The 25004-nt window shown below is 47.9% G+C and overlaps 1 protein-coding gene across 1 annotated transcript; it reads right to left on the bottom strand.

Annotated features, from left to right (window-relative positions):
• Positions 1-810: 810 nt before the first annotated feature.
• CLU (clusterin) lies at positions 811-24781 on the bottom strand. The gene is made up of 9 exons (XM_038751402.1): positions 24572-24781; positions 14434-14559; positions 12004-12152; positions 9888-10058; positions 8255-8708; positions 5769-5879; positions 3938-4164; positions 2800-2981; positions 811-1096 (listed from the first exon to the last, which is right to left on the bottom strand). Exons 1-9 carry the CDS (start codon positions 24573-24575, stop codon positions 1078-1080), a joined length of 1443 nt encoding a protein of 480 aa, XP_038607330.1. The 5' UTR covers positions 24576-24781; the 3' UTR covers positions 811-1077.
• Between the last annotated feature and the right edge of the window lie 223 nt (positions 24782-25004).

A 25004-nucleotide genomic window follows, 5' to 3' on the forward strand; every position in this document is an offset into this window, starting at 1 on the left:
AAATGCTGGAGGTGGGAATGTTGATTCTAATTCTGATATGAACATGGACTAATTTGGAGCAAATTATTTTCCCTCTCCTATTTCTTTGTATTTCTTCACGAGTTAGGCACGCTCCCCCTTGCATCCCTCCTGTTGTCCCTCCCCCCACCTTACTGAGGTCTGGACCACCCTGAATAATAGTAATAGCATTTGTTAAGCACTTACTATGTGGCAAGCGCTGTTCTAAGTGCTGGGGGGATACAAGGTAATCAGGTTTTCCCACACATGGCTCACAGTCTTAATCCCCATTTTACAAATGAGGTAACTGAGACCCAGAGGAGTTAAGTGACTTGCCCAAAGTCACACAGCTGACAGGTGGTGCGGCCAGGATTAGAACCCATGACCTCTGACTCTCAAGCCCGTGCTGTTTCCACTGAGCCACGCTGCTCCTGGACTGACCCTGCTTTCAAGCTCCAGCTCTCCTCCCAACACACTAACCCCTGTCTCCAGGCCTCCACCGGGATTCCCATTCCTTCCAGCCCGGGATTCTATCCTTGCATTTCGAGGAAGGACAAACCCCGAGGCCTAGAAACTTTCAGTGCAATAATAGGGTTTGCTCTGAGGGCCTGAAATGAATAGCTGCTGGGTTTGTTCCACCTGGAGGCCATGTAATGAGGCATCCTTAGTAAGCACTTAACAAATGCAATCATTATTATTATTATTATTAATATCCCGGTACCTCCTGCTCTTTAGCCTGGACCTCTAGGCCTGAACTGAGTTTCCTTGCAGGTCACTTTGCTGATACATCACACACAGCAGAGGGCTCGCTGGTCGGTGAGAGGTCTATTTTATTCTGTTAGTAGTTTGGGGGGTGGAATTCTGTTTTCCAGCAGTGAAGTGCAGGCATTGCGGTGTGGAATCCAGCACAGAGAGACTGGGCTATGGGAGGAGTCCTGAGGACCAGGACCCCTCCCACTGTCTCTGCCTGGCCCCCGTTAACTATAGAGCACACAGAGCTATCTCCGGGAAGCTATGGCTTATCTCTTCAAGGAACTGGGATGGTGTTTCTCAGGTGAGGGGTGAAGGGGAAAGCTGCACTCACATCACAGTCTTTTCTCTGAAAAAGAAAAAAAAAACACGAGGCAATGAGTAAGAAGAATCGTAGTGTTTAAGTTTTAAGTGTTTTCTGTGTGTCAAACATTATGCTAAATGCTGGGGTAAATACAGCACAATCAGATCAAACGCAGCCCCTGGCCCACCTAGGGTCCACAGTCTAAGAGGGAGGGAGGACAGTATTTAGTCCCCATTTAACAGATGAGGAAACTGAGGCCAGGGATGTTACCTGACTTAGCCAAGCACACAGCAGCCATGTTTGTACATATTTATTACTCGATTTTACTTGTACATATCTATTCTATTTATTTTATTTTGTTAGTATGTTTGGTTTTGTTCTCTGTCTCCCCCCACTTTTAGACTGTGAGCCCACTGTTGGGTAGGGACTGTCTCTATATGTTGCCAACTTGTACTTCCTAAGAGCTTAGTACAGTGCTCTGCACACAGTAAGTGCTCAATAAATACGATTGATTGATTGATTGGAGTGGGGATTAGAATCCAGGTCCCCTGAATCCTAGGCCTGGGCTGCTTTCCTTGTGAAGCTAAGCAGTAGGGTTGCTCTTATGTTCTTTGTGGGCACATTCTTGTCCATTGTGCTTCAAGGGCTTAGTACAATGCATTCAATGGCATTTCATTAAATACCACTGCTACTATTAGAATCCTGATTGGCAGAGAGCGCTTCTACTAACTGGTACATTGTACTCTCCCTAGCACTGAGTACAGTGCTCTGCTCACAGTAAGCACTCAAATACAATGGATTGACTGAACCCATATGCCTCGCATTCCAGGAAGTAGAAGGCAGGTTGGTGTGTTGGGCAGCATATTTAATTATTTTTAGCTAATTTTCTCCCCAGAAGTAAAATAAACAGACAGGACATCTGCCCTCCAAACATCCTGTTTGTAACGTCTCTACGTTACATGTTTTCATTGTGCGTTTATCTACGCATTGTGTGTTTATCTAGAGAAGCAGCGTGGCTCAGTGGACAGAGCACAGGCTTTGGAGTCAGAGGTCATGGGTTCGTATCCCGGCTCCGCCACGTCTGCTGTGTGACCTTGGGCAAGTCACTTAACTTCTCGGAGCCTCAGTTACCTCATCTGTAAAAATGGGGATGATGACTGTGAGCCCCATGTGGGACAACCTGATCACCTTGTATCCCCCCAGCGCTTAGAACAGTGCTTTGCACGTAGTAAGCGCTTAACAAATGCCATTATTATTATTATTATTACTTTTTTCCCCTGTGCTTTTCATCATCTACACCTATCTAGAGATTTGTTTGTTTTGCACTCCCCTTCCCTCCTCCACTCCCCTGATTGGGAAGCTGATGCCTGGAGTTTTGGGTCTCTGCACCACCAGCTTATCTGGGCTCGGGAATTGCCCTGGGGCCCCTTTCCAGGGCAGAAGCGGACTAGAGGGACGATATCTGGAAGTGCCATCAATCAGGCTGATGGGCTGATCTCGGGGCTCCAAGCCAAGTTTAGTGGTAGGGCTAGGGGTGCATGACTCAAAAACATAGGCTCTGTCTACACAGCACAATCCCCATTAGTATCGGGTTTGGTCTGTGCAGAACTGGATCAGAAGTCCAATTTTTTACTCAGAAAACTTCCTCCAGGTCTAGGCCTTCCCCATGCTTCTATGGCCTCTGACTAGAATAAGGCACTAGGCACCACCAGGCAGAACCCAACCAAGCCCTCGGCCCCGGCACTTACACAGCACTCTGCTTATAGTGCCGCAGAGCCTCCTCCGCTACCATTTCCATGAACTTCGGGTCGTTCCAAGGAATTTCTCCCGGGATGGTCAAAGAGATGGGGTCCGAGTCGAAGATGTGCACAACCACTTCTGTGTCAGATGGGGTGGATGGATCCTCTGGGTTTGAGGATTTAGACAGCAACTAGTGGGAGAGAGACAGTGAGACAATGAGAAGTTGAATCATCTCTAACCAAGTATTTTTAGATTAGCACTCAAACCAAGTTTATGCTGGGGACGCTTAACCTGGGCAAAAGCTTGGTACAGCGCTTGGCACGTAATATGTGCTTAAATACCACAATTATTATCACTCTTATTAGGTGACGGCACAGAGAGGGGATCCCTCAACAGGTCAGTGGCAAAGCCATGTCTAGAACTAGGATCTCACCTGCAGACCTATGCACTTTCCCCCACACCACACTGCCTGGTACTTCAAAGATGATGATACTGCCTCTCTCTAGGAATGTTGGGAGACATGGCTAAATCATGGGAGACAGTAGGCCTGCTCTGACTAGAAAATTATGGCTTTATTTTACAGAGCCTCTCACCTAAGTAGAAGGGGCTTTGGCCTCATTTTGTTAACCCAGCTTTGCCCCTGACATGAGCAATACTGACAGCCTGAAGCCAGGGATGCTTAATTATTTTCCCAATTCCTCTTCACCTGGGCACTGGAGTAACTGGCATGGATTCAATGAACAAAATCCCCAGCGGGGTTTACATTTTTCTCTCTGCCCCGCAGGATTTGATGCCTTTAATATAGGAATTGGGTTTAAGCAGGCCACATGAAGTGCACATCCTAGGCAAGTCCATTCACCCTAGCACGTTGGTACATATCTTTAAACTCTTGTTGCTTCCCCCTTCCTGTAATTACTTTAAGTGATGGTCTCCCTTACTAGATTACATGCTCCTGAAGAGCAGGGATGGTGTCTACCAACTCTACTGTACTTGCCCAAGCACAAGCAGAAAATCCCATGGGCCCGGCTACCCCAATGGTCCACCTCAGCAGCCAAGAAGGGAGAGCTGGACCTACGAGCACAAGGCAGACATCAGAGCCTCCCTATCTCCCCCCAGCCTCACTGGGCAGGGGAGCCAGGCCCATACCGTGGTGACCTGGAAGATGCCATTCCTTTTCTGCGTGACGTTGGCCAGCTGGGACACCCATCCAAATTGCTTGTTCAGCTGATCCAGGAGGGCAGACATGTTCAGCATCTCCATCTGGAACGACTGGAGGAGCTCGTCGTATTTCCTGGAGAATTTCTCCGCTACCCGCAGGGCATCTTCGAACTTCTCCCGCAGCTGACTTTGTAAGGGGTCTGTCTCCGAGCAATCTTTACGGGGTGAAGAGACAGGGACGGAACAGAGCACGGAGAGAGGATGACTAGGTGTAGATCCCAGAGATCGTGGGCCCAATAGAGACCAGTCTCTCCCCTCGACCTTCCCTCTCTGCACCGATCCAGAGGACCGGTAACTCTGACTTGGGCCGGCCCAGTTCTCTCTCAAGAAAGTATTTGGTTAGGACCCCGAGCTTGGGCAAGGGAGGCTTGGGTTTCTGCTCCTAGATCTGCCCTCTGGAGTACCACGCAGTTGAGCTGACATTCTCCAGAGTGATCGTCATGTTGGCCTAATTGACCAGCTTTTGACTTACCAAGAAAAAGAGTCATCTGGCACTGGACCAGAGTCGTTAGGTGGGTCCTGCAGAAGCAGGCGACACACACCAGTGTGCTCTGTGCCACTCATCCCGGCAGCCGGCAGCTTTAGCTAAGCACCCAGCAAAGTAGGGATCACAGGGCTGAGTTCACCTATTGTGCCTTTACCAGGGAGGGTGGGCTGACCAGTTTTTAGTACGTATGTGCAGACTGAGTTAAATGTTAGAGAGAAAGCTATTGCATCAGTGGTGAGGGATAAACCATAAAGCTCAGTCAGGCTTCCCGATGACTGGTGGGGTTCATGGGGTTGGCAAGAGGCACAACACTCCTTCTGCCCGGCAAAGGGGCCCAATCAAATGAGGAGGTCCAGGGCACCACAGTCATTTCTCTGCCCCTAACTAGCCTAATAGGGACTTTCCACCAGGTTAAATCCTCTAACCCAGTAAGTGGATAAGGCCTGCCTCTGGATGGAGGTGGGGATGGTCTCAGGAATAACAGATCTTCTGTCAACAAATAGAGGGCAGGCACCAGACACCTCTGATACTTGTGTATGAGGGGACCACCCTTGGCCTCTGCAATGGGTATGAGAAGTAGCCACTTTTTCCCAGGGCTCCAGGATTTTACATGGCCCCGGAAATAAAGCCTCCAGACTCCCGGGGCCATCCCATGCCCCTGCCCCTCTCCCTGTTATTGCCTCATTTAGATGGCAGCACTCCAGAAGTGACACATAAAAGCAGCATGAGAAGCAGGAAGTCCACAGGGCAGGCAGACTCCATCCCTGATTTACACTCCCAGTTTTGCTACATAGCTGCTCCCTGCTTGGACCGAAAAAGCCCTACTATTCAAAAGGTTAAATTCATTCAGAAGCTCAGCCAGGGGATGATATGAAATGCAGACATAGGCAGTATATTTTACAAAAAGATCAGCGTTGGGGAAAACTTTCCCTGGTTTTCCTTCATGGCACACAGAGCCACAGGAAAGTCATGCAAAGCCCCATGTGAGACAGGGACTACCCAATCTGACTTTGTAGGTACCCCAGCACTTAGCAAGCCCTGAACAAATGACAGAATTATTATTATTAGGAAGAGGCTAAAACTGATCCTTAACTTTGGTACATCAAGCCAGGCTTCTACTACCACACTACTGAAACTCCATACAGAGTGCTCTGTATCTTTAATGGATAGTCATTAAATAGTCATGGATGCTAAGTGACAACAGTGGTGGTGATGATGATGATAAAGTTGAATCACTGAAAGCTATTAGGGGGGTTGGGAGAGCTCACTTACCTATGGACAAAATCTCCTGGCACTTAGCACACTGGTCCTTCATCTTCAAGCAGCCTGCTGAATTGCGTCGGATTTCCCGGCACACCATACGGTCATTGGTGGCATTGTTCTCTGGACACACAAAACAGAAGAAGTCACATCAAGCACTGATCAACTCGTGGTCCAGAGGCAGAAGGAAAAGACACTCGATGCTCTCTCTCGCTTCTCTTTGCTGCCGCTTAACTGCCCAGGATTCATTTCCACTTTCTCCTCAAGAAGTCTTCCCTGATTTCAGCCCTCATTTTCTCTTTTCCCGCTACCTCTGACTTGCTCCCTTTATTCCCCAACCGTTCCATCCCCACAGCACTTAATGTATCTATCCGTAACTTATTTATTTGCATGACTGTCTCGCTTTGCATGGAATCTTGATGCACACACTTAAGAATTATTTCTGACAGTTCAAAATTTACACTAGAGGCAGGGCTAGGACTCACAAGGCGGCGGCTGTGGCCAGACTGGGCTAAACCTTCACAGAATCGCTACAATCTGCCTTTCCTCTCCATCCAACCTGCTACTACACTAATCCAAGCACTTCATCCTATCCAACCTTGAATCAGCCTTCCTCACTGACCTCCCTGCCTCTCACCTCTTCACTCTGTAGTCCTTACTTCACTCTGCTGCCCGGATCATTTTTCCAAAAAACCCAAAAACGTTTGGTCCATATCTCCCCACACCCCGCCTATCTTCCTTCACTGATTTCCTACTACAACCCAGCCCACACACTTCATTCCTCTAACACCAACCTATTCACGGTTCCTTGACCTCATCTAACTGACCACCCCCTCCTCGCCCCCCCATCCTCCCTCAGGCCTGGAACTCCTGCCCCATCCATATCTGACGGACCACCACTGTCACCACCTTCAAAACTCTCCTAAAAAAAACAAACCAAAAACAAAAAGCAGCTCCTAAATACCGCCCAAGTTCGTATTTCCCCTACTCCCTCTCCTTTCTGTGTGTCACCTATAGACACGGCTCTATATTCTTTAAGCTAAGTACGATTGATAGATTGAGTTCACCCTTTAGACTGTAAGCTCTTTGTTGGCAAGGAATGTTTCTACCAACTCTGTTGTATTGTACTCTCCCAAGTGTTTAGTACAGTGCTATGCACATAGTAAGCACTCAATATGATTGATTCCCCACAAGTCCAACAACTCTGGCAAAAATATCCTCCCTAGTTCTTGATAAGGGCATTTTATGTACCACAGACCAAAATAGTAGCTTTCAGAGAAGCAGCATGGCTTAGTGGAAAGAGCAGGGGCTTTGGAGTCAGAGGTCATGGGTTTGAATCCCGGCTCCACCACGTCTGCTGTGTGACCTTGGGCAAGTGACTTAACTTCTCTGAGCTTCAGTTACCTCATCTGTAAAATGGGGATTAAGACCGTGAGCCCCACGTGGGACAACCTGATCACCTTGTACCCTCCCGAGCGCTTAGAACAGTGCTTTGCACATAGTAAGCACTTAACAAATGCCATTATTATTATTATTATCTACATCTGGAGCAGATATGCTCAGCAAGCGGTTCCTGGGCCTGATTAATAACCAGAATATCCTTTGGAGGCAAATACCCTAGTCCCCCTCAATGAACCACCAAAGGAGGAAAGACAGGACCCAACCAGCCTTGGTCACTTCCTGGTCCTACAACCCCTCTGCTCAGGGAGTAGCTGGAGGGGAAGGAATCACAATCCCTTGGGAAATGACTGGGTGGATGGCAATTACCCCCAGCTGTTGCTTAAGCAAGCAGCAGGAAAATGGGCAGGCAGCAGGAGCAAGGTACTAACGATTGGGAGTTAAGACTTCAGATCCTATTCGGACTTAGGCTGAAGAATGTGTTTGGGGCCTCCATACGTTTGGAGTTTTAGGAAGGTGTGGGTAAGGGGGGCAGAGTATGGGGGTAAAGCCTTACCATTTCTCCTACTGGGCAGATATACATGCTCTGGGTTGGCAGAACTGCACTGACTACCTGTATATATGTTTATATGGTTGTACATATTTATTACTCTATTTATTTATTTATTTATTTTACTTGTACATAGCTATCCTATTTATTTTATTTTGTTGGTATGTTTGGTTTTGTTCTCTGTCTCCCCCTTTTAGACTGTGAGCCCACTGTTGGGTAGGGACTGTCTCTATCTGTTGCCAATTTGTACTTCCCAAGCGCTTAGTACAGTGCTCTGCACATAGTAAGCGCTCAATAAATACGATTGATGATGATGAAGTGCAAAGCTCTGGCTGCCATGCTTCCTCTCTTTCCATATTTTGCTCAAATATGGGAAAATAGGACTCAAAAGGCTCACGCCTTTTAAGATGAGTTCTTGGAAATCAGGATTCCGAACTCCCAAGGATCTAGCGCTCCTGCTTAACAGAAGCCAGAAAAGTGGCCCAAACCAGCCTGCAGTGCTCAGAATCCCACCTCCTCTCCCACCCGCAAAAGACAGAGGGTTTCCCACCTGGCAAGAATCCGCCCAGTGAAGAGTCACGACCGTGGACGTCCCACTGACTTTCCCTTTCTAAGGCTCTCCGGGTCCCCTCCATCATCCTCCGGGTCATTTCAAAAAGAGGCTGGAACAGCTGCTGGAAGCCTTGTTGGTGGTGAGGGAAGAAGGGAGACGTGTCCCTGACTACCCTGCCGCTGGAGAAAGGGAAACGGAAGCCCCGGAAGGGGGATCTCATGGGGTCTTGGAACACCCCCAGGAAGGGGGAGTGGAAGATGGGGTGCATCTGCCCATAAGCCATCGAACTGTCCTGGAAGAGGTCATCGATGCTCTGCTCCATCAGGCTGTAGTTCTCCTCCAGGTTGTCCAGCCTCTGGTCCTGCTCGAGGTCATCTTCCAAGAGGGAGTCCATCCGGTCCCCATTCAACCAAATGGAAAAGGGCGAGGACTGATTCAAGAACTCCTCCAACTATTGGAGCAAACACACGCCCGAGCGGCCAGTGAGGGTCTGTGTCAGCATCTGTACCCCTTAAGCACGTGAGATTCACCCCACCCTCCGCTCCCGCCACTTCCGTTCAGATCCGGAATTTATTTATATGAATGTCCGTCTCCCCCTCTAGACTGTAAGCTTCTTGTGGGCAGAGAACCTCTCTACCCACTCTGTTGGACTGTACTCTTCCAAGCACTTAGTACAGTGTCCTGAACACAGTAAGTCATCGATTTGTGGGTGGTGGCAATGCCAACTACGCACCCCAAGGGGACCTGCAGCAGGCTCGTGGAGAGACGCAGCTCTAGCTCAATCGCAATGGCACAGGGCAGGCTGCAAGGGCACCCCAAGACACAGCTACAGCATTAGAATCATCCACATAGTCACGTTCAAATCTTTACAGGGCACAGTTGCGTGTGATGCTACTTGTCATCCCAGGGAAGCTCGCTAATCTAATCCAGCTATTTGATGGGCCCACTAGAAGTTGATAGACAGTATCAAAGGAGTACTCGGTCTTCAACACGAGCGTCCCCGAGCTACATATGCTCTCACTCCCTGAGCGTGGAAGAGGTGGTGAGGTGGACAGGGGCTACAAAAATGATGAGGGCCAGAGGAACAAGTATGTTCCCTCCTGTCTGGGGGCAGACAGGAAGCATCAGGTTTGGTTACACTCATTTTTAGGTCCCTTGTTTATGGTCTCATTCAGATGGAAAATAGTCCCTTGTGGATGGTGGATATATATATCCACACATATCCACCTCTCTGCCCTTAGTTCAGAGCTAACGCTTCTTTCTCCTCCAATCCCACCTCTGTCGTTTGCCTGTTGTGTAACCTTGGGAAAGTAACTTAATGCCTCTGTGCCTTAGTTTCCTCCTCTGTAAAATGGGGATGGAATCCAGGTTCTTCGCCCCCCTAGACTGCATATGGTGAGTGGGTCCGGGTGTGTTTACATGGCAAACACTTAATGAATACCACAGTTATTATTCTCTTCTCAGAAGGCTCCTTCCTCCTCCCTGGCCAGACTCACCCTTGTTTTGGGGTGGGGCTAGGCCCCCCCACAGCAGAGTTGCCACTTCCCACCGGCCCCCTCCATCGGGTCCCTGCCTGGGTTCTCAGAGCAGGGACCTACTCCCAGGGCCGAGGGCCGCGGCCCTCTCTCACCTGGCGGCCGACCAGGCCAGAACCGCTCCTGCAGACTCTGGAGTAGAACTTCATGCAGGTGTGCTTCAGGCAGGGTTTGCACTCCTCCCACAAGGCCATCATGGTCTCGTTACACACCTCTGGCTTCTCATTCAGCTGCTTCTCAGTGTCCTTGGCCATCTGGATGGCTTCCTGCCAGGGGAGAGGAAGAGGCTGTGATGATAACCACCCAAAAATGCCTACCAAGGTGCTAAGAGTCTGGCTGGGTGAATGACATCCTTCTCCCGGACAAACTATGCTCTTCTAGCTGGAGCCCAGCCTAGACAGCCTTTGCAGTGCTATAAAATGGGGGTTAACTACCTGTTCTCCCTCCCCCAATCTGCATCTATTGTCTCTACCCCAGTGCTTAACAGAGTGCATGGCATACAGTAAGCACTTTCCAAATACCACAACTACAATATTGGCTAGGCTAACAATAACTAGATTGCTAGCATGTTTTTTTCTGAAGAGCTCAAAGTTCACCCTCTACCGGTATCTTATCCTGTATATATGTATATACATTTGTACATATTTATTACTCTATTTATTTTACTTGTACCTATCTATTCTATTTATTTTATTTTGTTAGTATGTTTGGTTTTGTTCTCTGTCTCCCCCTTCTAGACTGTGAGCCCACTGTTGGGTAGGGACTGTCTCTATACGTTGCCAGCTTGTACTTCCCAAGCACTTAGTCCAGTGTTGTGCACACAGTAAGCGCTCAATAAATACGATTGATTATCACTCATACCGTATCTACCCCAGTGCTTGGCAAAGAATAAGCACTTAAATACTTAATCGTTAATCATTATTGTCCCAGTGATCCTAAAAGGAAGGTTGATGGTAAACACCATGGTGGGACCGTCACGGTGGGGTCACTGGGGCCCAAAGGGAGTAAACGAGTTATTTAAGCACTTTTTCTCAAAGTGTGGAACATGAGGGGTTTTCGGAGGGTTGTGGCCAATCTGCTGGTGCAGTGCCCAGAAAGAGACCAGCAACCCCCGGGAGAGGTGAGCCCTTTTCTCCTGACTCACCAGATAGTGCTGCTGCTATTTTTAGAAAGAGTTGTCTGTCACATATTCTCATTCCAAGAATGCCACTTTCGGGAAGCTGAAGGTGAGTGGGAGGTACCCCCTCCTGTGTTTGAGGCCCACCAGCTCAAAGAAAGAGCTGAAAATAGGCCTGGTCTTCTGAGACTAGTCCCAGATGAAATCCAGAACAGGGCTTCCCGACCACTGTGCTGCGGAAAGCCTTCAGGGGTGCCTGAGGACCGTGCTGAGCTGCCATTTTAAATTTCACTGCACCTCTCTGGATCGCTATCATGCATGGGAGCATACCCGATCGAAGCTGGCAGTCCCCAGAGCCGGAAGGGGAGGATGCGTGTGTGAGTGGGTGTGTGTAGGTGGGGGTGGACAGGAAAAGATAAACTGAGGAAATGTAGATATTTATGGACTATTCTACCCGTGCTGGGTGAGCCTCCCACCAAGAAAAAGTTGAGAAGCACTGCCATAGTAAAGTTTCAGCTCTAGAATGTACGTTCATTGTGGGCAGAAAAAGTGTCTACCAACTCCATTTTACTGTACTCTCCCAAATGTTTTTATACAGTGCTCTGCACCCAATCAGTGCTCAAATATGATTGACTAATTTCAGCTGCCAATCAGGTAGCTCTGGTTCCCAAAGTTATGAAGACATCTGAAACGTGTCTCAGCATTTCCAATCAAGAGCCCAGCCAAAGGTCTGGGCAGCAGATTGAGGGTCAGAATACTGACCCTCATTATTACATTATTGCAGGGTATTATAATACAATTATAATACAATAATCTCATTGTATTGTACTCTCCCAGGTGTTCATTACAGTGCTTGTCACATAGTAAGTACTCAATAAATATCGTTTGTTCCCTCGCTACCTCCTTGTAGCCCTCAAAAACAAATACAGCTTCCCGAAAGAGTGCCCTGCAACATGCAGTGACCAGGGAGAATTAATAATGGGCCAGAGACGTGATGTGGAAAGCCACAGGCCTGGCCCCGTGGGGCTACAATTTATCATGCCCCCGCCTCTGCTAGGGACCCAGAGCTGCTGCGGCAACGTTGAACATCCCACCTCCTTCTCCTTCTTGGCTTTCTCCAGGGTGCTGAGGATCTGCTGGTGGTCCTTCCCAGTTTTGTCCATAAGATTCTTCATCTGCTTCACACCATTGATGGCATTTTCAATCTCGGTATCTATGTACTTTCTCCCTTCTGTGGACAGCTCTGCAGTAGGGGAAGAGATAGGCAGATACAGGTAATGAGGCTGTGGAGAGGTACAGGGAAGGACGGGGAAGAGCGCTGAACTAGAATCTGAAATGCTTGGGTTAGGGCAGATCGGAGTGAGAAAACCGTGTATAATGCAATGATCATCAGAGCTTGGGATGGTCAGGGTCACGTGGAGGTTTCCTTTCGTTTTCAATCCAAATGTGCATTTCCTCTTTGACCTCAGCCAGCTGAAGGGGTGAAGGCATTCTTTTCGCCCAGAATCACATTCACCTGACCTTGAAATGAAGATTGCTGGGCCTCCCGAATGTCAGACAGGACCCTATTCTGGTAAGGACTGAGAACTTGGTCCCTTAACCTGTTCCCTAATCATCCCAGCAGGATACCTTTCCTTCCACAAACCTCTGCTAGTTCGGCACTTCAACCATGTCCCTCTCCTTCAACTCTCCTGACTTTGGCTTTGGTTCCAGACTGCTGCTCGGGGCTTAGGAGGTGCCGAACAGACCGATAACGAGTGTTGATGCTGCGTCGATAATATCATTCCTAGTTTCCCACGGAGGAAAAACTGGGCACAATACTCTGGGAAGCTATCTGACCTGGGTGTGGTTTAGCTTTTCAACAGAGTTCACGAAGGAGGAAAACCACGATTCTCCCTCCATTCTTCTGACCCTCTGACCCCAGCTCTATTCTGTTTCTAGACCGTCTGGTCTCTGGTTTTGCAATTTGGCAGGCTGGACTGGGACATTCTACCGTGCATTTGTCCCAGTCAATATTTACCCAGAGAGCACACTTGGAAGGAAGTGACCTCACCGAAGGGGTGGGGAACGGGTAGGCTTTGGGGCAGGAAACAGCACAGCCCAGACAGTACCAATGCCAGCTGCTTGCTATGACTGAACTGGTCTCTGTCGACAGTGGGCAGACGGCATAACATTCTGTGCAGATAGTGGGGATGCTTCAATTTATGCCTCATGTCTGATGCAACTCACCACACTCTTCATGGCAGGAGGGGACTCTTGGGTTGCACTAACTGGGCTGGGAGGAAACTTTCCTTTCCTCTTTGACATATTGCTCATGACTCAAAGGACTTACGGTGTCACAAAAACAGCCCATGCTAGGAAACCACAGGGTTCTGGCACAATAGAGCCAATGACTAGAGAGCCAACGTGAATCATACCAACAGGGTGCCAGAATGCCACAAAACCCAGAGAGCCAGTGGGAAATGACATGGCAGATCTGGACCCCAGCTTGGTCTTTGTAAACCCAGATTATTTTTGCAATATTTCAAGGACTCACCGCTGCACCACCCCCTGGGGAATTTCACCTAATCACTACAAGTATTTGTGTTTGGGTACACGGGTCATGGGTCCATCTGGTTGGGATGGCAATGGGCATGGAGTTACATCAGACTCCCTAAACACTCCCCTTCCCCTGGAATGGGACCAGGTTGGTGGGGGAGGGAGAGCTTCAGGACCAGAGGTTGAAAACCCCAAGATACAGCATGGCATGGAGAGGCAGTGGCTGAATTTAACAGTTGGCCCAGGTAATGCGCAAACAGGCAACGATTGATGTCACACAACCATAAAAGAGGACCTGGACCCAAGCAATTCTCCCCAGAGAGGAGGAGGGTTGTAGCCCACCCAGCTCCTGCCTGCAGTGCAGCAGACTCTCTTGGGGGTGTGTGGGGATGTACAACAGAACAAGGGACACCCTTTTTGTGTGCCCAATGTGACCAGGACTGTGGGTCCCACAATAGCCTTTTCAAACACACACACACACACACACACACACACACACACACACACACAAACACACACTCTCTCTCTCTGCCTCTCATTCATAGGTAAACTTCACCAATCAATGGTATTTATTGGGCATTTACTGCATGCAGAGCATTGTATGAGAGCATATGGGAAAGTACAATTCAGTTGGTAGACACAATCACTGCCCACAAGTACTTGACTCAACAATAAGAGGGATTATTGTTGTGTTGTACTTTCCCAAGCGCTTAGTACAGTGCTCTGCACACAGTAAGTGCTCAATAAATACGATTAAATGAATCAAGCTCTACCAAGTGCACTAAAGAGCCCATCCGTGATTGATATCTCAAAGCCTACTCCCCAGCTCCTCCACAATAGAGAACGAGTAGATCCTTAGGCTTCAGAGAACGTCCCAGTGAGTAGCAATGCTCACTGGCTCTTACTTAGGTTTGGATTCTCTGCACAAGGGAAAATAAAAACCATCCAGAGGGCTGGAGGCCCAGCTAGGAGCTTGGTAAACTTACGTTGGAGTTCATTGGGGGAAACCAGCGCCTGGGCTTTCCCCAAGTTCAGCACGAGCCCCAGAAGCGGAAACAGGAACACAGACATCATGTTCCCTCTTTTTCCAATTCTAGAACCTTGCCACAAACCTGTTGGAGAAAGAAAAAAAAATAGAGAGGATCAGTTGATCAACATCTACTGAGTGCCTACTGTGTGCAGAGTGCTGTACTGAGAGCTTGGGACAGTACAACAGAATTAGAGGGTACAATCCCTTCCCTCAGTGAGCTTAAAAATCTAAAAGAGGAGACAGAAACAAAATAATTTACAGGTAGGAGGAAAGAGAAATGTGGATGAGTAAGGGGTTAAATAGTGGAGTATATGGGCCGATGGATGAATTCAGAAGAGCTACAGGTGGTAGTGAGTGAAGAAGTGTAGCAGTGGCTCAAAACTCTCATTGGCGATAGTTGGGAAGTCAGAGAAATAAATCAGGGGACATCTCCTGGAGGAGGTGGGATTTCAGTGGATAAAGGGCTCTGTAGTCTTGCAGATTTGAAGAGGGAAATGGTTCCCAGAAAGAGGAGGGGTATGAACAAGGTATTGTTGGCAGGGGAGAAGAGACTGAGGAGGTACAGAGTGAGCTGGGTTGAGGTGGGAGAAGAGAGGGAGAGAGCTGCAGGAATGCTTGCAGATGCAGTCTCATGATTTCCAGGAAGGGACTGTACAACGGGAAAAGCACAATTCATCTAATGAGCATAGTAAAGGCAGAGAAAGGAACACTGAGATACCCAGGCCCATCATTAGCTTCCTGACTACTACACTCTCTGACCCAAGGAAATCACTCTTTGTGCCGGGGCTTCATTAGCTTTGAAGCAGGGCAATATCTTAGCCATCAGATATAACATCTAGGAAGTACAGTGCGGTCAGAAGATAAAAGGGGCTTTAGGGATGACACAAAGTGTGGTCTTCATTCAAGGCATCTAGAGTTCCAGTGCTGCACTTTTCATAGGATTGTTCTTTAAGTCAGTTTCTCTTTGCTTTTCCAAATTGCAGTGGCAAGCAATTAGAGAGCTGAGAATGCACATAAGCAAGTGTTAGTTCGCTAAAGAGGGAGACAGGAGCTCTGTGCCCAGAATAATAATTTGGAAGAGACGGGACATTCCTTTATAAATCTGAACCAGCAGATGTTTTAGGATTTCTTCCTCTTCAGTGCTTCCCCCCTGCAGTTCTCTGGGTGGGGCTCATCCCCCTGCCCCAGGGGAACCCCCCAAAAGGTGAACATTAAGCCGGGGGCTTTCGCAAGTACTGAAAACTTTATTCCTTTCATCCTGACAGAGCTTCCAAAAATAGCTAAGGAAGAGATGGCCTCAAATCCATGGTTCTCACTAGGCAGCATGAACAAAAAAAGATGAGAATTATCTTTGTTCATTTCTGTAGCTCAGCTTCCTTGATAGGTGAATTCAAAAAATTATCATTTTGGATACAACTCTAAAATGTATTTTTCAAGATGAATGGTGACTTCCCCCCAAAATGGTGAAATGAATAAAAATAATATTTGAAAAAAATAAAGATTTCTGCAAGATCTGTCACACTGGGGAAAACATTTGGATTCATAAGCATGCCCCAATTGTATGGTTAGAGGAGGGATGCCACAAAAATGTGAAAAATGAGCACCTTGGTCCTACTCAGGCCCATCAAACCAGCAAAGTTTATTAATCCCTCTGGACTGTAAGTTCATTGTGGGCAGGGACCTTGTCTACCAACTCTGTTGTATTGTACTCTCCCAAGTCCTTAGCGCAGTGCTCGGCATACAGAAAACACGCTCAATAAATACAACATTTTTCACAAGGAGGCCTCCATCATCCATTTCCCTGATAAGCCTCAGTGCTGGGTCTCTGACAATTATTAAGAATTCCAAGAGACTGCCCACTGCACTTTCAAGTCTTAAAATTATTAAAAGAACAGTATGTATTAAGCACTTTCCATATGCCAAACAATGTGCTAAAGGCTGGAATAGATGCAAGACAATCAGATCATTCTTGGTTCTACATGGTGCTCGCAATGTAAGAGGGAGAGCAAACAGGTAAGTCCTCTCCATTTTTCAGATGAGGAAACCAAGGCACAGAGGTGGTAAGCGACTGTCCTAAGATCACACAATACACAACTGGTGGAGCCACGGTTACAACCCAATCCCAAGCTCTTTCCACTAAGTCATGAAGAGAATAAATTTATCAACTGTATTTATGAAGCACTTACTATGTGCCAAGGACTATACTAGATGTTTGGGAGATAATTTAGTAGAGTGACGATGGTAAACACATTCTCTGCTCCCAAGGAGCTCACAGTCTAGAGGGATTGATAAACTTTGCTGTCTAGACTGTGAGCTCTTTGGGGACAGGGAATGTGTCTACTAACTCTGTTAAATTGTACTCTCCCAATATGACACACAGCTCTGCACAGAGTAAGCACTCAATAAATATGATCGATTGATTGAGGGAGAGACTTAAGGTGTAAGACACCAAATACATGGGCAGCACAGAAGGGAAAGTGAATAAGGAGAAATGGGGGCCTAGTCAGGGAAGGACTCTATGAAAGGAGGAATAAAGAGATGGAATAACCACTCTCCCACAGATCTTTTGTATCAGACAAAATAACCTGACAAGATCAGTGGAACTCACACTTGCTTAGCATAGCCAGCAATAAGATGGAAGTGAACAGAACATGAAAAGCCTACCCTCACCACACAGAATCTGGACTGTAATGAAAGTTGGAAGCCCCTTTTTTCCCCTGGCTCCCTTACTGCTTGCAGGAATCAGGTCTGCAGCCCGGCCTTGGAGCCCAGAAAACAGCCTTCACAGCAAAGGGCTTTCAGCTGATCAATATTTCAATTCCTGGCCCAGTCGACTGTGAGTTGTGAGCCAGGACATGGGAATTCTATTACAGCCTCAATGGCCACCTGTCTGATACTCTGGGCTTCCTAACAAGCTACTTGAGCAGAGGTACTTTCATCAGTAAATCTCAGATTTAAATCACAGCAGCTGGCAATTTGAGTCCTGTAGTTCAATCAAGTAATCTTTCTCTCCCACCCCATCAGCAAGAACTTCCACTTATGCTCTCTACCCAGGAGGCCTGCAAGGCCCCCCAAGACCTCGCACATCAAAGGGTCTCTGCAGAGCCCCAGGCAACAGGAGAAGGAGTCCAGTATGGGCTTAAAAGGCTTAATGTGTGCTCACTCTCCACTCCTTGTCCTACCTCACCTTGGTGAAGGCCAGACAAGTCTAAGCTCATGCAAAGATTTTCCCCTGACTCAGAATGCCTTTGTCACACATTTAGGAGCCACCGGCCTACCTGATTATCTTGTATGACCCCAGTGTTTAGTCTAGTGTTTGGGACATAGTAAGCACTTAACAAATACTGCAATTACTATTAGTAGTAAAGTAGCTGGGCAGAGCAATTAGCCCAGAAGAAAACAGGAATTAAAGCCTCCTGAGCCCTTCCTCCCTGCTGAAAGCTGTCAGTGAAATTAGGACTTCACTAGGGCAAGCCGGAGCTGAGGCCTTTACCAGAGACTCCCCAACCACAATAATACCAATAATAACGGTATTAGTTGGTGTTTACTATGTGCCAAGCACCTGGCTAAACAAAGCGGTAGAAACAATGGCATCAGATCAAACACAACAGGCACCATTGAAGTAAATTCCTCAGGGATTCTCCTCTGATCCTTCTGGTCATTCCCAGAGGCTGCGGAGGCTGTGTGCCAGCCTCCGCACACCTAACACCCACCCTTACCCCCACGGGCTGAGCAAAGGAACCGGTGCCAAGCCTCAGTGTTACACAATGAAGACTTTCCCAGAAGTTGGAGGTGCTGTTGCTAACCGCTCTCACCCGCCATCAAAAGCAACTTAAGGTCACCCTGTTCCCATAACACATGGAGGAGGTGGGGAGGGAGGAACTTTTCCCAGCTTTGCCCTTGACTGTGGATCAAGACAGGGACCGCATCCTTGGACTGGTTACATGGGATGAGGGCGTAGGAGGGGTGATGAATTGAAACAGAATTTTTTCCAGTCCCAGACTTTTATTCAGAAGTCTCAGTGAAGTAGTAGGGAAAATTCACCAATACAATGGCAAAGGCCTGGCAGGTTGCCTGTGCTAAATTCCAACCCCAGATGGGAGGGTGGCAGGACAGGGGGGCTGGTAGTGAGGGTTTTAAGACAGCATTTGGCACGAGCAGATAAACTGACTCATGTACCTATGGGTATTGCTCAATCCCTGTTTATCAATAACCCAGCTATCAACAACATCTATCAGTTACTCATTTTTTAAAGCATTGCTTCATTCATTCAATTGTGTTTACTGAGTGAATGCAGAGCACTGTACTAAGCGCTTGGGGGAGTACAACATAGACACATTCCCTGCCCACAAGGAGCTTACCATCAAGAGCAGGGGAGGGAGACAGAATATAAATAAATATATTACAGATACGTACATAAGTGCTGTGGAGTTGGGAGGGGAGGTCGTATTGCTTAACTGGAGTCTAATTCTGGCTTTGTCTGTCTGTACTGATTCTATTTCTTGGTGGTTCCTTCACCCACTGCTTTGCTCGCCATTCCACTGCTCACTGACCCACGCTATACCATTGAGCATGGATCATTTCTTTTAAGTCTTTTCAAATCCTACTCCCATTTGGATTTCCGTGCTCAGCCACAAGCCAAATCCTCTGTGCAAGATAGACCTAACCAGACTCTCTTCCCTTATCTCCTCACCGTTATGAACGCAGTTGCCCTGGGGGGGATTGAAATTGGTGAATTATGAATGCAAGGGAAAATGAAGAAGGGATTATACTGTACTCTCCCAACCTTTTTACAGTGCTCTGCACACGGTAAGTGCTCAATAAATAGGAATGACTGAAGGGGGTGAGAAAAAGAGGTCTTCTCTTCTGTAAGGAAGTAGAGGGCTGGGAAAGGATGGCAGACTGATGTCATCCCCCTCTAGTCTGTAAACTCCTTGAGGGCAGGGAACATGTCTACCAATTCTTATTGTATTGTACACTCCCAAGCACTTATTACAGTGCTTTGCACACAGTTAGTTCTCAGTAAATACCACTTGTACTTGTACATATCTATTCTATTTATTTTATTGTGTTAGTATGTTTAGTTTTGTTCTCTGTCTCCCCCTTTTAGACTGTGAGCCCACTGTTGGGTAGGGACTGTCTCCATGTGTTGCCAATTTGTACTTCCCAAACGCTTAGTACAGTGCTCTGCACATAGTAAGCGCTCAATAAATACGATTGATGATAAATACCACTCAAAATCAGAGTCAAGTTTTCAGGTAAGATCTTTAATCTTCCCACTGAAAACTCCATTGCCACAGCAGAAATTGTCAATATTACAAACAAAGATCAGAGGGATCAATAAAAGTGCTTAGGGAGGAAAAATGTTGCAAACACCATCTTTCTCCCAATCCTATCCTTCTTTTCCACCTCACTCCTAGGTCTTAGGGCTAGAAAGAATGGCTAATAATAAAGGTGGTACTTGTTAAGTGCTTTTATTATGTACCAACCACTAAACAAAGCGCCGGGATACATGTAACACATTCGGATTGGACACGGTTCCTAACCCACATGGGTCTCCCGGTCTAAGAGAACAGGAATTTAATCCTCATTTTACAGTTGAGAAAACTGAGGTGCAGAGAAGTTAAGAAATTTGCCCAAGGTCACACAGCAGGCAGGTGGAACAGTTGGGATTAGAACCCAACTCCCAGGCCTATGCTCTTTCCACTAAGCCACACTAAGCTTTCCTTAAGTCTCCAGAAGAGAGAACCTAGCAAAAAGTATTGACTGATCTAAGCACTCATTTCCTCCATCTGCCTTCCTTACTATGTGCCAGGCACTGTACTAAGCACTGGGGTGGATACAAGAAAATCAGGTTGGAAACAGTCCCTGTCCCATATGGGGCTCACAGCCTCAACCCCCATTTTACAGATGAGGTAACTGAGGCCCAGAGAAGTGAAGTGACTTGCCTAAGGTCACACAGCGGGCAAGTGGCAGAACCAAGATTAGAACCCATGACCTTCTGACTCCAAGGCCTGTGCTCTATCAATCAATCGTATTTATTGAGCACTTACTGTGTGCAGAGCACTGTACTAAGCACTTGGGAAGTCCAAGTTGGCAACATATAGAGACAGTCCATACCCAACAGTGGGCCCCCAGTCTAGAAGAGGGAGACAGACAACAAAACCAAACATGCTAACAAAATAAATAGAATAGATAGGTACGAGTAAAATAAATAAATAAGTAGAGTAATAAATATGTACAAACATATATACATATATACAGGTACTGTGCTGTGCTATCCTCTGTGCCATGCTGCTTCTAATAGAGAACTAGATTGAGCTGATTGCCAGTTTCTGAAATCTTCTGTTCATCTGACACGCTACACAATTATACTGGAGTTACGGATCGCCCAACCCAGGAACTCGGCCTAACAAACACTGCAGAGTCATGCAGAGAAATTTTACACAAGAGGGGTTAGGATAACCTCGGCTTACAAAAGAGGAAGCAATGGGATCTAGGGATAGAACCCAGGCATCCAGAGTCCTGGCTCAGTCTCCAGGCCCAAGAAGGCCTGTATGAGTATCTAATAATAAAAATAATGATGATGGCATTTATTAAGCACTTATTATGTGCAAGGCACTGTTCTAAGCACTGGGGAGGTTACAAGGTGATTAACAAAATAAAATAAATTGAATAAATATGTACAAATAAAATAGAGTAATAAATACATACAAACATATATACATATATACAGGTGCTGTGGGGAGGGAAGGAGGTAAGGTGCAGGGGATGGGGAGAGGAAGGAGGGGGCTCAGTCTGGGAAGGATAATGTGGAGATACAGTGGTATAATATGGTATCATAGTATGGTATAATACGGTATGTGTATATATGAAGCATATATAAGAAGAAGAGAAGCAGCTTGGCTCGGTGGAAAAAGCACGGGCTTTGGAGTCAGAGGTCATGGGTTCAAATTCCGGCTCCGCCACTTGTCAGCTGTGTGACTTTGGGCAAGTCACTTAACTTCTCTGTGCCTCAGTTATGCCTCAGTTACCTCATCTGTAAAACGGGGATTAAGACTTTGAGCCCTCTTGAGGGACAACCTGATCACCTTGCAACCTCCCCAGCGCTTAGAACGGTGCTTTGCACATAGTAAGTGCTTAATAAATGCCATTATTATTATTATTATCAGGTTGTCCCACAGTGGGCTCACAGTCTTAATCCCCATTTTACAGATGAGGGAACTGAGGCCCGGAGCAGTGAAGTGACTTGCCCAAAGTCACACGGCTGACAAATGGCCGAGCCGGGATTTGAACGCATGGCCTCCGACTCCAAAGCCCGTGCTCTTTCCACTGAGTCACGCTGCTTCTCTATCTATCTGTCCTCACCACTCTGTCCCCTAATTTGTGTGGGGGTGACCAGGTCCGCAACACCCTGCCAGAGATGCCTGGGAAGCCAGGGGCTCCGGGATGGGGGTGTGAGAGGGGCATACTGTCCTGACTCCGTAGGCCCCCCGGGGCCCACCTCCCATCCTTTGGGCACTGTCACTGCCCTGAGACAAGGTCACACCCTGCTGGGACTGCGGAAGGCCGCATCAGATGAGTTGGCACGGCCGGCGGCGAGCAGCGGGTGGGAGTACAATCCCTTCCTGCAGGCTGTGGTCATGAGGAATCTCAAGGTCTTCTGACCTAAACAGGAGCCTGGCTTGCTGTTCCAGGAGATCTGCAATTCTCTGAGCCCAGTAACTGCAGAGTCATTGCAGGCGGCTGGGAAAGAACTTCAGAATTAGAAACCTCACAAGGGAAGAGAAGGGACAGGCAACTCTGGTTCCTGGGGGGGCGGGGGGAGACCTGCCCAGCCCTCTTTTCTGCAGAGCTTTCTCCTGCAGAGGGTAGGAAGCTGCCAAAGGGATGGGGAGGAGAAATTATGTTATCATAATCACTGTGGTATTTTTAAAAATCCTTACTACTGCTAAGCGCTGCACTAAGTGCTGGATGCTGAGTATCCACCCCACTCCTAGAGGTGATCAGCCACTCTGGCTAGAAATTAGGATCCCCATGGACACTTTACCCAGAAATGCGTGCTCCCAGCAGATGCCCAGAGTGCTCCATTTCTACGCCAGTTATGACTCTAAATTGCACCATTTCCTGTCAACAGCCCCAAAATAGCCACTCTCCCCAACACTGCACTCTCCCTTCACAGGCGTCAATTCCCCTTTCTTTTTCCTAGCCTGCCCCCAGTCCTATGTTTTCAGCTGGTTCTCCCCATATACTCTTTCTCTCTCTCCTTTCGGTCCTTCACTTCATTCCATCTGTCTATTTCTCATTCTTTCTCTCTTTGCCCTTTCTCTTCAATGGGTGGAGGGGGAAAAAGGAGAAGAAAAGAATCCAGAAATAATAAGTCGATAAGGACAAAAATCCGAAACTCATGCCCATGGTTAAGCTCTAGAAGCCTCAGGCTTGGAATCTACAGGACCTGGAATCTCCCGGATTCTGCCTCCTCAAGGGTTGGCATGTAATTACTCAGGCTGGGGAAATTTTTCTGATGAGCTTCAGGGATGGGGGCAGTTTGAGGAAGCATTAAGGGGGTGGGACCCAAACCTGTCTCCTGCTCACCCCTCTCCCACTCATCCCTATCCACCCACTTCCTGGTCCCCCCTGTGTAATAATAATAATAATAATCCTTATGGCATTTGGTAAGGGCTTACTATGTGCCAACCCCTGTTCTAAGCACTGAGGTCCCTGTCTCACATGGAGCTCACAGTTTCAATCCCCATTTTACAGATGAGGTAACTGAGGCCAGAAAAGTTTAAGTGACTTGCCCAGGACCACAAAGCAGACAATTTGCAGAGCCGGGATTAGAACCCATGACCTCTTTCTCGCAGCCCCTTGCTCTTGACACTAGGCCAGTCTTAGCAGAGTGGACTCAGTTTAGAGGAAGGATGAAAGTCAACTCATGGGGGCTTGCAGCAGGGGTGCTGCTGAACCTGCAAATCCTGCAGCAGAGGGCAGGGGCGGCCATGTCGGGCTGCAGTGGCTGGTGGAAAACTGGTTGGAGCAGAAGGAGATTGCAGCTGTGATTCTAGGGACCCTAAATTGGTCAGCCCCCCTCTTCCACCCACCCATTCCCTGATGCAGATCAAATCTAACCATCCCCATTTTAGCACCTCTGCAAAGAAGAGCCATATACACCGCTAAACCCTAACACACCCTACTCCACCCTCTTCCACTACCTGATGCAGGCTGCTCTCCAAAACAGCTCCTTTTGGCAGGTGGGCTCTGGTTCTGGGGCCAATTAACTTTCTCGGGGAGGCAATCCTTGGGTGGAGAGGTCTCCCTGAAGGGACACTGACTCTAACTCTTGTTCGAGGGGCAAGAAGCTTCTTGGCTTCTGGCGTATGGGCGTGCAATCACCGAGGGGTTAAGACCTTTGACCAGGTAAAACGGTCAGTCCCTTCACTCTGCAGGTGTCCTTGACTCTAGATATTGGACTACAGGACGCCGGGGGCAGGGGTAGCTCCAGAAGGCACCATGGGGGATTAGAGAGCCAGAAAGTGATCTTCATGAAAATCCAGGGACCGTTTTAATTTCCATAAAGGCTACTCCCCATTAGGAGAGGGGAGGGAGAGGTGGAGTGGGGAAAGGGGAAGAATCACATTCTCCCTCCATGCCTTAGAAACACCTGCACGTTTCTTTCCCTGGGTGAAATTTAGGCTGCAGCAGAGTTCTGGTCCCTTCCTATTCAACCAGCCCTAGGACCCCACTAGATCAATCAATCAATCAATCGTATTTATTGAGCAGCTCAATAAATACGATTGATTGATTGATTGATTGAGCGCTTACTGTGTGCAGAGCACTGTACTAAGCGCTTGGGAAGTACAAGTTGGCAACACATAGAGACAGTCCCTACCCAACAGTGGGCTCACAGTCTAAAATCACCCCGGGGACGCCCCCCCCCCCCAAACACTCACATCTTGAGCCCCTGAATGATCTCTGCCCCTGCAGCCCGCACAGTTAGACATTTCCCCCTTCCTCTCTATCAGCCTTCTCTTGCTGCCTCCCTTTTGGTTCAAGCTGAGCGCCTGGGGTTTAGAGAGATTTTAAAAGCATCTCACCCATCCGCAAGGCTGATCCTCCTTGCTCCCCGGATAGCTCCGCAGCTCTCTGATGACGGCGCTGGATGCTGTATTTATAAACCGCCCACCCCGCCTCCCGCGACCTCTTTCCGCACACCCCCTTCTTGCTCCTGTCTGCAAACCTCAATGAGTCACTCCCAAAGAATGCCCTGGAAATGCAGGGGGAGTTTTCTGGAAGCCTGCAGCCAGGCACTGGCGAACTGCTTTCTGCGTCGAGGGCAGCACGAGGCACTGTTGCACCATAAATTGCCGGCCCCTTGACTTTGGGCTAATAATCATGGCATTTATTAAGCAATTCCCCTGTGCCAAGCCCTGTTCTAAACCCTGGGGGAGATACAAGGTTATCAGGTTGCCCCACGTGGGGCTCACAGTCTTAACCCCCATTTTACAGAAGAGGGAACTGAGGCCCAGA

Source organism: Tachyglossus aculeatus, chromosome 9 (genome assembly GCF_015852505.1).
Source record: "Tachyglossus aculeatus isolate mTacAcu1 chromosome 9, mTacAcu1.pri, whole genome shotgun sequence".
NCBI lineage: Eukaryota > Metazoa > Chordata > Mammalia > Monotremata > Tachyglossidae > Tachyglossus > Tachyglossus aculeatus.

What these genes read in the sequence shown, in the direction of transcription:
- CLU (XM_038751402.1), bottom strand. An exon ending in TTCCCCCAATGAACTCCAAC is followed by an intron (nt 12,153 to 14,433) that starts GTAAGTTTACCA and finishes CCCCTACTGCAG; the next exon opens with AGCTGTCCACAGAAGGGAGA. An exon ending in AAGCCAAGAAGGAGAAGGAG is followed by an intron (nt 10,059 to 12,003) that starts GTGGGATGTTCA and finishes CTCCCCTGGCAG; the next exon opens with GAAGCCATCCAGATGGCCAA.